The sequence below is a fragment of the Bombina bombina genome, chromosome 5 (assembly GCF_027579735.1).
Source record: "Bombina bombina isolate aBomBom1 chromosome 5, aBomBom1.pri, whole genome shotgun sequence".
In the NCBI taxonomy this organism is placed as follows: Eukaryota; Metazoa; Chordata; class Amphibia; order Anura; family Bombinatoridae; genus Bombina; species Bombina bombina.
The window spans coordinates 876,031,015-876,043,704 of NC_069503.1; the positions used below are offsets into that span (position 1 = coordinate 876,031,015).

The 12,690-nt window shown below is 40.6% G+C and overlaps 1 protein-coding gene across 1 annotated transcript in view; it reads right to left on the reverse strand.

Moving 5' to 3' along the window:
* PRKDC (protein kinase, DNA-activated, catalytic subunit) overlaps positions 1-12,690 on the reverse strand; it is a 2,064,551-nt gene that overhangs the window by 393,336 nt on the left and 1,658,525 nt on the right. The window contains 1 exon segment of the mRNA XM_053715028.1: positions 12,490-12,668. Coding sequence (XP_053571003.1) covers positions 12,490-12,668 — 179 coding nt within the window.

A 12,690-nucleotide genomic window follows, 5' to 3' on the forward strand; every position in this document is an offset into this window, starting at 1 on the left:
CACGAAAATTAGTTTGTTTGGTCCTTAATTTGTTAGACCTATCCTGAGGAAGGGCATGACCTTTTCCTCCAGTAATATCAGAAATGATCTCCTTCAGTCCAGGCCCGAATAGGGTCTGCCCCTTGAAGGGAATATTGAGAAGCTAAATGAACAACGGCGTCAGAAACAAATGAATTGGCTAGCTTAAGCGCTTTAAGCTCGTCAAGTATATCATCCAATGGAGTTTCTACCTGTAAGGCCTCTTCCAGAGACTCAAACCAGAAGGCCGCAGCAGCAGTGACCGGGGCAATGCATGCAAGAGGCTGGAGAATAAAACCTTGTTGAATAAACATTTTCTTAAGGTAACCCTCTAACTTTTTATCCATTGGATCTAGGAAAGCACAACTGTCCTTGACGGGGATAGTTGTACGCTTAGCTAGGGTAGAAACTGCTCCCTCCACCTTAGGGACCGTTTGCCATAAGTCCCGTGTAGCGGCATCTATTGGAAACATTTTCTTAAAAATGGGAAGGGGAGAGAACGGTACACCTGGTCTATCCCATTCCTTAGTAATAATTTCTGAAAACCTTTTAGGTATTGGAAAAACATCAGTGTAAACAGGCACTGCATAGTATTTATCCAATCTACACAATTTCTCTGGCACTATAATGGTGTCACAGTCATCCAGAGTAGCTAAAACCTCCCTGAGCAACACGCGGAGGTGTTCAAGCTTAAATTTAAATATTGACATATCAGAATCAGGTTGAAGCATCTTCCGAGTCAGAAAAATCACCCACAGAAAGAAGCTCTCCTGCCTCAGCTTCTGCATATTGTGAGGGGATATCAGACATAGCTACTAAAGCGTCAGAGTGCTCTGTATTTTTTCTAGCCCCAGAGCTGTTTCACTTTCCTTGTAACCCTGGTAGTTTGGATAATACCGCTGTAAGGGTATGATCCATAACTGCCGCCATGTCTTGTAAAGTAAACGCCATGGGCGCGCTAGATGTACTTGGCGCCTCTTGAGCGGGAGTCCCTTGAGCGGGAGTCAAAGGTTCTGACACGTTAGTCGGCATAACTTCCCCCTTGTCAGTTTCCTCTGGTGATAAATCTTTTAAAGACAGAATATGATCTTTATAACAAAGTAAAATCAGTACATTTGGTACACATTCTAAGAGGGGGTTCCACAATGGCTTCTAAACATAATGAACAAGGAGTTTCCTCTATATCAGACATGTTTAAACAGACTAGCAATGAGACCAGCAAGCTTGGAAAACACTTTGATAAATGTAAACAAGCAAAAAATAAAAACGGTACTGTGCCTTTAAGAGAAACAAATTTTGTCAGAAATTGAAAAACAGTGAAAAAAAGCAGTAAATCTTACGAAATTTTTACAGTGTGTATAATAGACTAACAGAGCATTGCACCCACTTGCAAATGGATGATTAACCCCTTAGTTTCAAAACCGGATAAAAAAAACGATATAAACGTTTTTCAACAGTCACAACAAACTGCCACAGCTCTGCTGTGGCCCTACCTGCCCATATAACGACTTTGAAAGGCAAAAAAACCCTTTAGAGAGGTCCTAAGTGTTCAGGGAACTCCTTCAGGGAAACTGGATGTTTCAAGCTGCAAAATCTAATGCGCATTTAGGCGCGAAAATAGGCCCCTCCCACCCAGTATTCACAGTGAGAGGGCCTAACAAAACTATCCCTAGGCAAAATCTAGCCAGCCATGTGGAAAAAACTGGGCCCCAATAAAGTTTTATCACCAATATGTATAAAAAAACGTTTAAACACTTCCAGCAAACGTTTTATTTTTCAGTAATGTGAGAAAGTAATAAGAATATTACCTTTTACAGCAAGCATGATACAAGTCGTTATTAAATCACTGTAATCAGGCTTACCTTAAATAAATCCGGTATTAACAGCATTTTCTAGCATATTCTTTCTCTAGAAAAATTTAAACTGCACATACCTCATAGCAGGAGACCCTGCACGCCATTCCCCCAGCTGAAGTTACCTCTCTCTTCAATTATGTGTGAGAACAGCAATGGATCTTAGTTACAACCTGCTAAGATCATCAAAGACCACAGGCAGACTCTTCTTCTACTTTCTGCCGGGAGAAGTCTTCATCCAAGTGGCAAGAAGTCCTCAACGAAGCCGGGAGAAGTCTTCATCCAAGCGGCAAGAAGTCATCCTCCAGACGGGCAGAAGTCTTCATCCAGATGGCATCTTCTATCTTCATCCTTCCGACGCGGAGCGGCTCCATCTTCAAGAAATCCGGCGTCCCTTGAATTCCGATTGGCTGCTAGAATTCTATCAGCCAATAGGAATTAAAGGGAAAAAAAATCACATTGGCTGATGCAGACAGCCAATAGGATTGAGCTTCAATCCTATTGGCTTACCCAATCAGCCAATGGTATTGAGCTTGCAATCTATTGGCTGTTCCAATCAGCCAATAGAATGCAAGCTCAATCCTATTGGCTGATTGGATCAGCCAATAGGATTAAAGCTCAATCCTATTGGCTGATTGCATCAGCCATTAGGATTTTTTTCCCTTTAATTCCGATTGGCTGATAGAATTCTATCAGCCAATCGGAATTCAAGGGACGCCATCTTGGATGAAGTCCTTTAAAGGGAACCTTCAGTGTACGTCTGGGACCGTATGAAGAGGATGCTCCGCGCCGGATGTCTTGAAGATGGAGCCGCTCCGCGTCGGAAGGATGAAGATAGAAGATGCTGTCTGGATGAAGACTTCTGCCCGCCTGGAGGACGACTTAAGTTGGCTAATATTGTGAACCATAGAGTCTAACTTAAAAATCCAGAACATTTCCCTGATTTTTAATAAGTGTTCCCTATCTCCACCCCTTCTTGGTCTATCCACTTGCTCTATAATTAGCCAACTTAGATTTCAAATTATAGAGCAAGTGGATAGACCAAGAAGGGGTGGAGATAGGGAACACCTATTAAAAATCAGGGAAATGTTCTGTATATTTAAGTTAGAAGCCCTTACACCTAAAGGCATGAATAAGGATTTTGATTGGAGCCTGTTTAAATATTTCCTATAGATATTTTCCATGGTCATTTTTTCAATTCTCTCAACTATTACAAATTTTGATATATCAGTTTGGATAGATAGTCTTTGTGTTACATTGGATCAATCTGCTAATAATGTGCAACATTTCTTCTGTTTTAAAAAAAATGTATATATGGGTTTTTATGTTTTGAATTTTGTATGTAATATTATTTCTTATGTGTGAATATCTCTGACATCCACAAGATGGCATTGTTGCATAATTAGGTGCTCACATGAGAACAGGTGACAGGTGAAGGGTATATAAATCATGAAACGTTGTAGTTTTTCTGTGGACCTGAAACGGCCTGAAACGTTGTAGTTTTTCTGTGGACCCTATGTGAAATAATAAAGGTCTATTTTAAAAGTTTTTGGTAGCTGGAACAATCTTTTGTTTGTTTGGAGTATTAGTGGGACGTGGCAGGTCCTGGGTTCCGTGCCCCACAAGCCAAAGGTACTAATGTGCTGTTTTCCAAACTACCTGTGAAGACTGTCAGTATTTTGGCACATGATACTTTGAGCCAAATAAACCTTCATCAGTAGAAAAAACTTAAGTATGCTGTCGGTCAGAACAAAATTAATTAAATCTTAATTTTTAAAAGGCCTCGTAAGTTTACTTAAAGGCATAATAGCAGTCATAACCTTTTATGATATAAGCAACAACATGTGGTGTTTGTAGATGAAATCAAGTGCATGAACTGAATATGTAAAAAACAGTAAATGTCATTGTACATGTAGAAACATTGCTAGCATAAAACATGATAAATAAATGCCACATAATCGAGCTGAAGAAATAACAGCTTAATAATGAAAACACTTAGCTTTGTAGAATTGTGTTCCAGGGCATCATAGTTTCTACAGTAACATCAGAGTCAGGATCAGAATGAGACATCTCGCAAAATGAAACAGAAAAAGAAAAATAACATTAGGTAAAACATTCAATTTCCACAATGTAACAGTTTCAGTAGAGAAAAACAAAAACACAATTTATGCTTACCTGATAAATTTATTTCTCTTGTGGTGTATCCAGTCCCCGGATCATCCATTACTTGTGGGATATTCTCATTCCCAACAGGAAGTTGCAAGAGGACACCCACAGCAGAGCTGTTATATAGCTCCTCCCCTAACTGCCATATCCAGTCATTCGACCGAAAACACGCAGAGAAAGGAGAAACCATAGGGTGCAGTGGTGACTGTAGTTTAAATGAAAAAATTACCTGCCTTAAAATGACAGGGCGGGCCGTGGACTGGATACAACACAAGAGAAATAAATTTATCAGGTAAGCATAAATTGTGTTTTCTCTTGTAAGGTGTATCCAGTCCACGGATCATCCATTACTTGTGGAATACCAATACCAAAGCTAAAGTACACGGATGAAGGGAGGGACAAGGCAAGTACTTAAACGGAAGGTACCACTGCTTGTAAAACCTTTCTCCCAAAAATAGCCTCCGAAGAAGCAAAAGTATCAAATTTGTAGAATTTTGAAAAAGTATGAAGCGAAGACCAAGTCGCCGCCTTGCAAATCTGTTCAACAGAAGGCTCATTTTTAAAGGCCCAAGTGGAAGCCACAGCTCTAGTAGAATGAGTTGTAATCCTTTCAGGAGGCTGCTGGCCAGCAGTCTCATAGGCTAAGCGGATTATGCTTCTTAGCCAAAAAGAAAGAGAGGTTGCCGAAGCCTTTTGACCTCTCCTCTGTCCAGAGTAGACAACAAACAAAGCAGATGTTTGACAAAAATATTTAGTAGCTTGTAAGTAAAACTTTAAAGCACGAACCACGTCCAGATTGTGTAATAGACGTTCCTTCTTTGAAGAAGGATTAGGACACAAGGATGGAACAACAATCTCTTGATTGATATTCTTGTTAGATACCACCTTAGGTAAAAACCCAGGTTTGGTACGCAGGACTACCTTATCCGTATGGAAGATCAGATAAGGAGAATCACATTGTAAAGCAGATAACTCGGAGACTCTACGAGCCGAGGAAATAGCTACCAAAAACAGAACTTTCCAAGATAAAAGTTTGATATATATGGAATGAAGAGGTTCAAACGGAACTCCTTGAAGAACCATAAGAACCAAATTTAAGCTCCATGGGGGAGCAACAGGTTTAAACACAGGCTTGATTCTAACCAAAGCCTGACAAAAATGCCTGAACATCTGGAACATCTGCCAGACGCTTGTGCAAAAGAATAGACAGAGCAGAAATCTGTCCTTTTAAGGAACTAGCAGACAATCCTTTTTCCAAACCATCTTGGAGAAAAGATAATATCCTGGGAATCCTAACCCTTGGATTCACACCAATAAAGATATGTACGCCATATTTTATTGTAAATTTTCCTGGTGACAGGCTTTCGTGCCTGTATTAAGGAATCAATGACTGACTCGGAAAAGCCACGCTTTGATAAAATCAATCGTTCAATCTCCAGGCAGTCAGTCTCAGAGAAATTAGATTTGGATGGTTGAAAGGACCCTAAAGTAGAAGGTCCTGTCTCAGAGGCAGAGTCCATGGTGGAAAGGATGACATGTCCACCAGATCTGCATACCAGGACCTGCGTGGCCACGCAGACGCTATCAAAATCACTGATGCTCTCTCCTGCTTGACCTTGGCAATCAGTCGAGGGAGCAGAGGAAACGGTGGAAACACATAAGCCAGGTTGAAAGACCAGGGCGCTGCTAGAGCATCTATTAGTGTCGCCTTGGGATCCCTGGACCTGGATCCGTAACAAGGAAGCTTGGCGTTCTGGCGAGACGCCATGAGATCCAGTTCTGTTTTGCCCCAACGATGAATCAATTGTGCAAACACCTCCGGATGGAGTTCCCACTCTCCCGGATGAAAAGTCTGACGACTTAAAAAATCCGCCTCCCAGTTCTCTACACCTGGGATATGGATAGCTGATAGGTGGCAAGAGTGAGTCTCTGCCCAGCGAATTATCTTTGAGACTTCTAACATCGCTAGGGAACTTCTTGTTCCCCCTTGATGGTTGATGTAAGCCACAGTCGTGATGTTGTCCGACTGAAATCTGATGTACCTCAGAGTTGCTAACTGAGGCCAAGCCTGAAGAGCATTGACTATCGCTCTTCCAGAATATTTATTCGAAGGAGTGTCTCCTCATGAGTCCATGATCCCTGAGCCTTCAGGGAGTTCCAGACTGCACCCCAACCTAGAAGGCTGGCATCTGTTGTTACAATTGTCCAATCTGGCCTGCGAAAGGTCATACCTTTGGACAGATGGACCCGAGATAGCCACCAGAGAAGAGAATCCCTGATCTCTTGATCCAGATTTAGTAGAGGGGACAAATCTGTGTAATCCCCGTTCCACTGACTGAGCATGCATAGTTGCAGCGCTCTGAGATGTAGGCGTGCAAACGGCACTATGTCCATTGCCGCTACCATTAAGCCGATTACTTCCATGCACTGAGCCACCGAAGGGCTCGGAACGGAATGAAGAACACGGCAGGAATTTAGAAGCTTTGATAACCTGGACTCCGTCAGGTAAATTTTAATTTCTACAGAATTTAGCAGAGTCCCTAGGAAGGAAACTCTTGTGAGTGGGGATAGAGAACTCTTTTCCTCGTTCACTTTCTACCCATGCGATCTCAGAAATGCCAGTACTACGTCCATATGAGACTTGGCAATTTGGAAGTTTGACGCCTGTATCAGGATGTCATCTAAATAAGGGGCCACTGCTATGCCCCGCGGCCTTAGGACCGCCAGAAGCGACCCTAGAACCTTCGTAAAGATTCTTGGGGCTGTAGCTAATCCAAAGGGAAGAGCTACAAACTGGTAATGCCTGTCTAGAAAGGCAAACCTGAGAAACCGATGATGATCTTTGTTATCGGAATGTGAAGATAAGCATCCTTTAAATCCACTGTAGTCATATATTGACCCTCCTGGATCATAGGTAGGATGGTACGAATAGTTTCCATCTTGAATGATGGAACTCTGAGGAATTTATTTAAGATCTTTAGATCCAAAATTGGTCTGAAGGTTCCCTCTTTTTTGGGAACCACAAACAGATTTGAGTAAAAACCCTGTCCCTGTTCCTCCTTTGGAACTGGATGGATCACTCCCATAACTAGGAGGTCTCGTACACAGTGTAAGAATGCCTCTCTCTTTATCTGGTTTGCAGATAATTGTGAAAGGTGAAATCTCCCTTTTGGGGGGGAAGCTTTGAAGTCCAGAAGATATCCCTGGGATATAATTTCCAACACCCAGGGATCCTGGACATCTCTTGCCCACGCCTGGGCGAAGAGCGAAAGTCTGCCTCCTACTAGATCCGTTACCGGATAGGGGGCCGTTCCTTCATGCTGTCTTAGAGGCAGCAGAAGGCTTTTTGGCCTGCTTACCTTTGTCCCAGGTCTGGTTTGGTCTCCAGACCGTCTTGGACTGAGCAAAAGTTCCCTCTTGTTTGCATTAGAGGAAGTTGATGCCGCATTTGCCTTGAAGTTTCGAAAGGCACGAAAATTAGACTGTTTGGCCCTTGATTTGGACCTGTCCTGAGGAAAGGCATGACCTTTTCCTCCAGTGATATCAGCAATAATCTCCTTCAAACCAGGCCCGAATAGGGTCTGCCCCTTGAAGGGAATGTTAAGCAGCTTAGATTTTGAAGTCACGTCAGCTGACCATGATTTAAGCCATAGCGCCCTGCGCGCCTGTATAGCAAAACCAGAATTCTTAGCCGTTAGTTTAGTCAAATGAACAATGGCATCAGAAAACAAAGGAATTGGCTAGCTTAAGTGCTCTAAGCTTGCCAAGTATGTCATCCAATGGAGTCGCTACCTGTAAAGCCTCTTCCAGAGACTCAAACCAGAACGCCGCAGCAGCAGTGACAGGAGCAATGCATGCAAGGGGCTGTAGGATAAAACCTTATTGTATAAACATTTTCTTAAGGTAACCTTCTAATTTTTTATCCATTGGATCTAAAAAAGCACAACTGTCCTCGACAGGGATAGTAGTACGCTTTGCTAAAGTATAAACTGCTCCCTCCACCTTAGTAACTGTCTGTTATAAGTCCCGTGTGGTGGCGTCTATTGGAAACATTTTTCTAAAAATAGGAGGGGAAGAGAACGTCACACCTGGTCTATCCCATTCCTTATTAATAATTTCTGTAAACCTTTTAGGTATTGGAAAAACATCAGTACACACCGGCACTGCATAGTATTTATCCAGTCTACACAATTTCTCTGGCACTGCAATTGTATCACAGTCATTCAGAGCAGCTAAAACCTCCCTGAGAAACACGCGGAGGTGTTCAAGCTTAAATTTAAATGTAGAAATATCAGAATCAGGTTGCATCATCTTTCCTGAGTCAGAAACATCACCCACAGACTGAAGCTCTCCTTCCTCAGCTTCTGCATATTGTGAGGCAGTATCAGACATGGTTCTTAAAGCGTCAGTATGCTCTGCATTTCGTCTAACCCCAGAGCTATCTCGCTTACCTCTAAATTCAGGTAGTCTGGTTAATACCGCTGACAGTGTATTATCCATGACTGCCGCCATGTCTTGTAAAGTAATCGCTATGGGCGCCCTAGATGTACTTGGCGCCATTTGAGCGTGAGTCCCTTGAGCGGGAGTCAAAGGATCTGACACGTGGGGAGAGTTAGTCGGCATAACTTCCCCCTCGTCAGATTCCTCTGGTGATAAAATGTTTTATTTTTTTTTAAAGACAGATTATGATCTTTATTGCTTAAAGTGAAATCAGTACATTTGGTACACATTCTAAGAGGGGGTTCCACCATGGCTTTTAAACATAATGAACAAGGAGTTTCCTCTATGTCAGACATGTTTGTACAGACTAGCAATGAGACTAGCAAGTTTGGAAAACACTTTAAATCAAGTTAACAAGCAAATATAAAAAACGGTACTGTGCCTTTAAGAGAAACAAATTTTGTCAAAATTTGAAAAACAGTGGAAAAAGGCAGTAAATCAAACGAAATTTTTACAGTGTATGTAATAAGTTAGCAGAGCATTGCACCCACTTGCAAATGGATGATTAACCCCTTAATTCAAAAAACGGATCAAAAAAACGATATAGACGTTTTTTAACAGACACAACAAACTGCCACAGCCTGCTGTGGCCCTACCTTCCCCAATAAACGACTTTGGAAAGCCTTTGAGCCCTTTAGAGATGTCCTATAGCATACAGGAGACTCCTGAGGGAAGCTGGATGTCACAGTTTGAAATTTTAACTGCAACAACTGTAACTTTTATACTACAGTGGAAAGCCTCAGGAAACTGTTTCTAGGCAAAATTTAAGCCAGCCATGTGGAAAAAACTAGGCCCCAATAAAGTTTTATCACCAAAGCATATATAAAAACGATTAAACATGCCAGCAAACGTTTTATATTGCAATTTTATAAGGGTATTACCCCTGAGAGTAAGCATACCAGTCGCTATTAAATCACTGTACTCAGGCTTAACTTACATTAATCCGGTATCAGCAGCATTTTCTAGCATTTTCCATTTTTAGAAAAAATTGTAACTGCACATACCTCATAGCAGAGTAACCTGCACGCCATTCTCCCGCTGAAGTTACCTCTCACCTCAGACATATGTGAGAACAGCAATGGATCTTAGTTACAACCTGCTAAGATCATAGAAAACTCAGGCAGATTCTTCTTCTATTTACTGCCTGGGATAAAATAGTACAACTCCGGTACCATTTAAAATAACAAACTTTTGATTGAAGATAAAAAACTAACTATATTTCACCACTCTCTCTTACTACCTCCATGCGTGTTGAGAGTTGCAAGAGAATGACTGGATATGGCAGTTAGGGGAGGAGCTATATAACAGCTCTGCTGTGGGTGTCCTCTTGCAACTTCCTGTTGGGAATGAGAATATTCCACAAGTAATGGATGATCCGTGGACTGAATACACCTTACAAGAGAAAGATAGTATTTTTTTTATTTAAATAAAATCAAAAAGCAGGCATAATAGCTTTCAAAGTTCATGACACAACTCGCGTCATAACAAACGTGATTTTGCGCCAAAACAACTAGCATCAACAAAGACGCAGGAAATAATGAAATTTGCACCATCAAAGGCGCAACTTTGCGCCCCCAAAAAATTGGCGCCAAGAATGACGCAATAAAAAACAGCATTTTGCGCCCTCGCGAGCCTAGATTTGCCCGTGAAAAATATAAAGTCAAATTAGAAAAAGACTGAACCCCAGGTAAGAAAAAAGTTTAAATAAACTTCCCAAACATGAATCCTATACTGAAACTGTTTAGTCTGCAAAGACACATAGACTTGAATCATGGCAAATATAAGTAAAATACATATATTTAAAACTTATATTAATACATAAAGCGCCAAACCATAGCTGAGATTGTTTTAAATAATGATACATACACCCATCCACATATAGCAGATAGCCAAACCAGTACTGAAAACTATCAGCAGAGGTAATGGTATATAAGAGTATATCGTCGATCTGAAAAAGGAGGTAGGAAATGAATCCCTACAACCAATAACAGAGAACCCTTGAAAAGATTTTGCGTGAGAGAAACCATAAAATCAATAGGCAATACTCTCTTCACATCCCTCTGACAAACAAAATCATAAAAATCAAGCACAAAGGAGGCAAAGTTTGTAAAACTGAGTTGTAGGTGTGGTGGGAGGTGTATTTATAGGCATTTGAGGTTTGGGAAACTTTGCCCCCTCCTGGTAGGAATGTATATCCCATATGTCACTAGCTCATGGACTCTTGCCAATTACATGAAAGAAAAGGAATTAATTTCTTCAGACACCAAACTTCACCTCCTCCATTGACAGAGGCAAAAGGCATGACTGGGGATTATGGGTAGGTGAGTGACATTTAACAGCTTTGCTGTGGTGCTCTTTGCCTCCTCCTGCTGGCCAGGAGAGATATCCCCACTAGTAATTGAATGATGTCGTGGACTCTCCATATCTTAGGAAAGAAAATGGACCAAAGCAATTATGTATATGTATAGTGTGTGTATGTATATAAACACACACACACACTGTGTTGAATGAAGCAATGGAATTTAAAATTAAAATAAATTACTTTTTCTTCACTTACAGTAGATGGCAGGTCATCAAAAGAAAATGCCCCAGGAGTACCAAAATGCAACTGGGCAAGCATAAATATCCTTAAGAGCCAAGCCAAAAAGTCATAAGAAAAAAGTAGGGTATAACTTGATGCCACTTAAAGAATCATATTAATAAAAAATAGTTTAAAAAAGTGTTCTTCTATACCACTTTCCTATTTTATTTTGAGTTTGGACCCTGTTCCATGAAATTGGGACCAGAAAAAGTAGCTTACTTGCTGCACACACAAATCCCTGTCTAAGCTACATCACCCAGACATTGTGTGCTATTGAAAGATGTCCTACCACTATCTTGGGTCTTTGGATTATTAAATGCATTAGTGGTTACTTACAAATATTTTAGCGTTGGATATAACACTTGCATGCAAATCGTATTAAAAAGGCCATGATACTCAAAAAAATACATGATCTGATCTATTGTAACATTGAAGGGACAATCAACACCAGACTTTTTGTTGCTTTAAAAGATAGATAATCCCTTAATTACCCATTCCCCAGTTTTGCATAACCAACACAGTTATAATAATACACATTTTTACCTCTGTAATTTCCTTGTTTCTAAGCCTCTGCAGACTGCCCCCTTATTTCAATTCTTTTGACAGACTTGCATTTTAGCCAATCAGTGCTCACTCCTCGGTAAATTCACGTGCATGAGCTCAGTGTTATCTATATAAAACACATGAACTAATGCCCTCTAGTGGTGAAAAACTGTCAAAATGCATTTAGATTAGAGGCGGCATTCAAGGTCTAAGAAATTAGCATATGAACCTCCTAGGTTTAGCTTTCAACTAAGAATACCAAAAGAACAAAGCAAAATTGATGATAAAAGAAAATTGGAAAGTTGTTTAAAATGACATTCCCTATTTAAATCATGAAAGTTATTTTGGACTTGACTGTCTCTTTAAGACTATTGACCCTAGACTACTGTGTGTTTAACTCCCTGCTCAGGACTCGCAAAGCACTGCTGGTCCAAGCAGTAAACCCTGACACTGCTACATGATGCCCAGCGTTTATTTGACATGTAAAGGAACTAATTTATTTCAGTCCCATGGTAAAGGAAATAAGAATAAAACACTCCAAGAGGCTTTTCAAGGCGTGTCACTGGTCTGGAAAACAATGTAAAGTTAGCTAACAAAAATTAGTTTTAAATGCTTTAAAACATTTATTTTGTCTGTTTAGTTTCTGATGCATATATACAAAATATGTAATGTCTCTTTAATAGACATTACCTATTTTGTATGTTGGAGATGCGGTGTATGGAAATGTTTTCATGTGATATATTCATGTATTCATTAAGTTCCACAATACAATCTATGAAGCCTTAATTTAAAAGTGCATGCTTAGTAGAAAAGGAGCTAAAGACTTACCTCTTCTGGGGATTCTGATAGTTCTATAACTTTTTCAGCCCTCAAATTACCAATCTGATCGAGACTTTGTGGCTCCTTGCAAAGAGCATCAGCCATAATTCTGTAAGTAGTACCTAGCAGTATGTCTTGATATCGCCATGCTCGAGGGTTTTTGTTCAGATATTGTGTATTGCTTTCCTCTGTCAGGATAGAGAGGAAAAT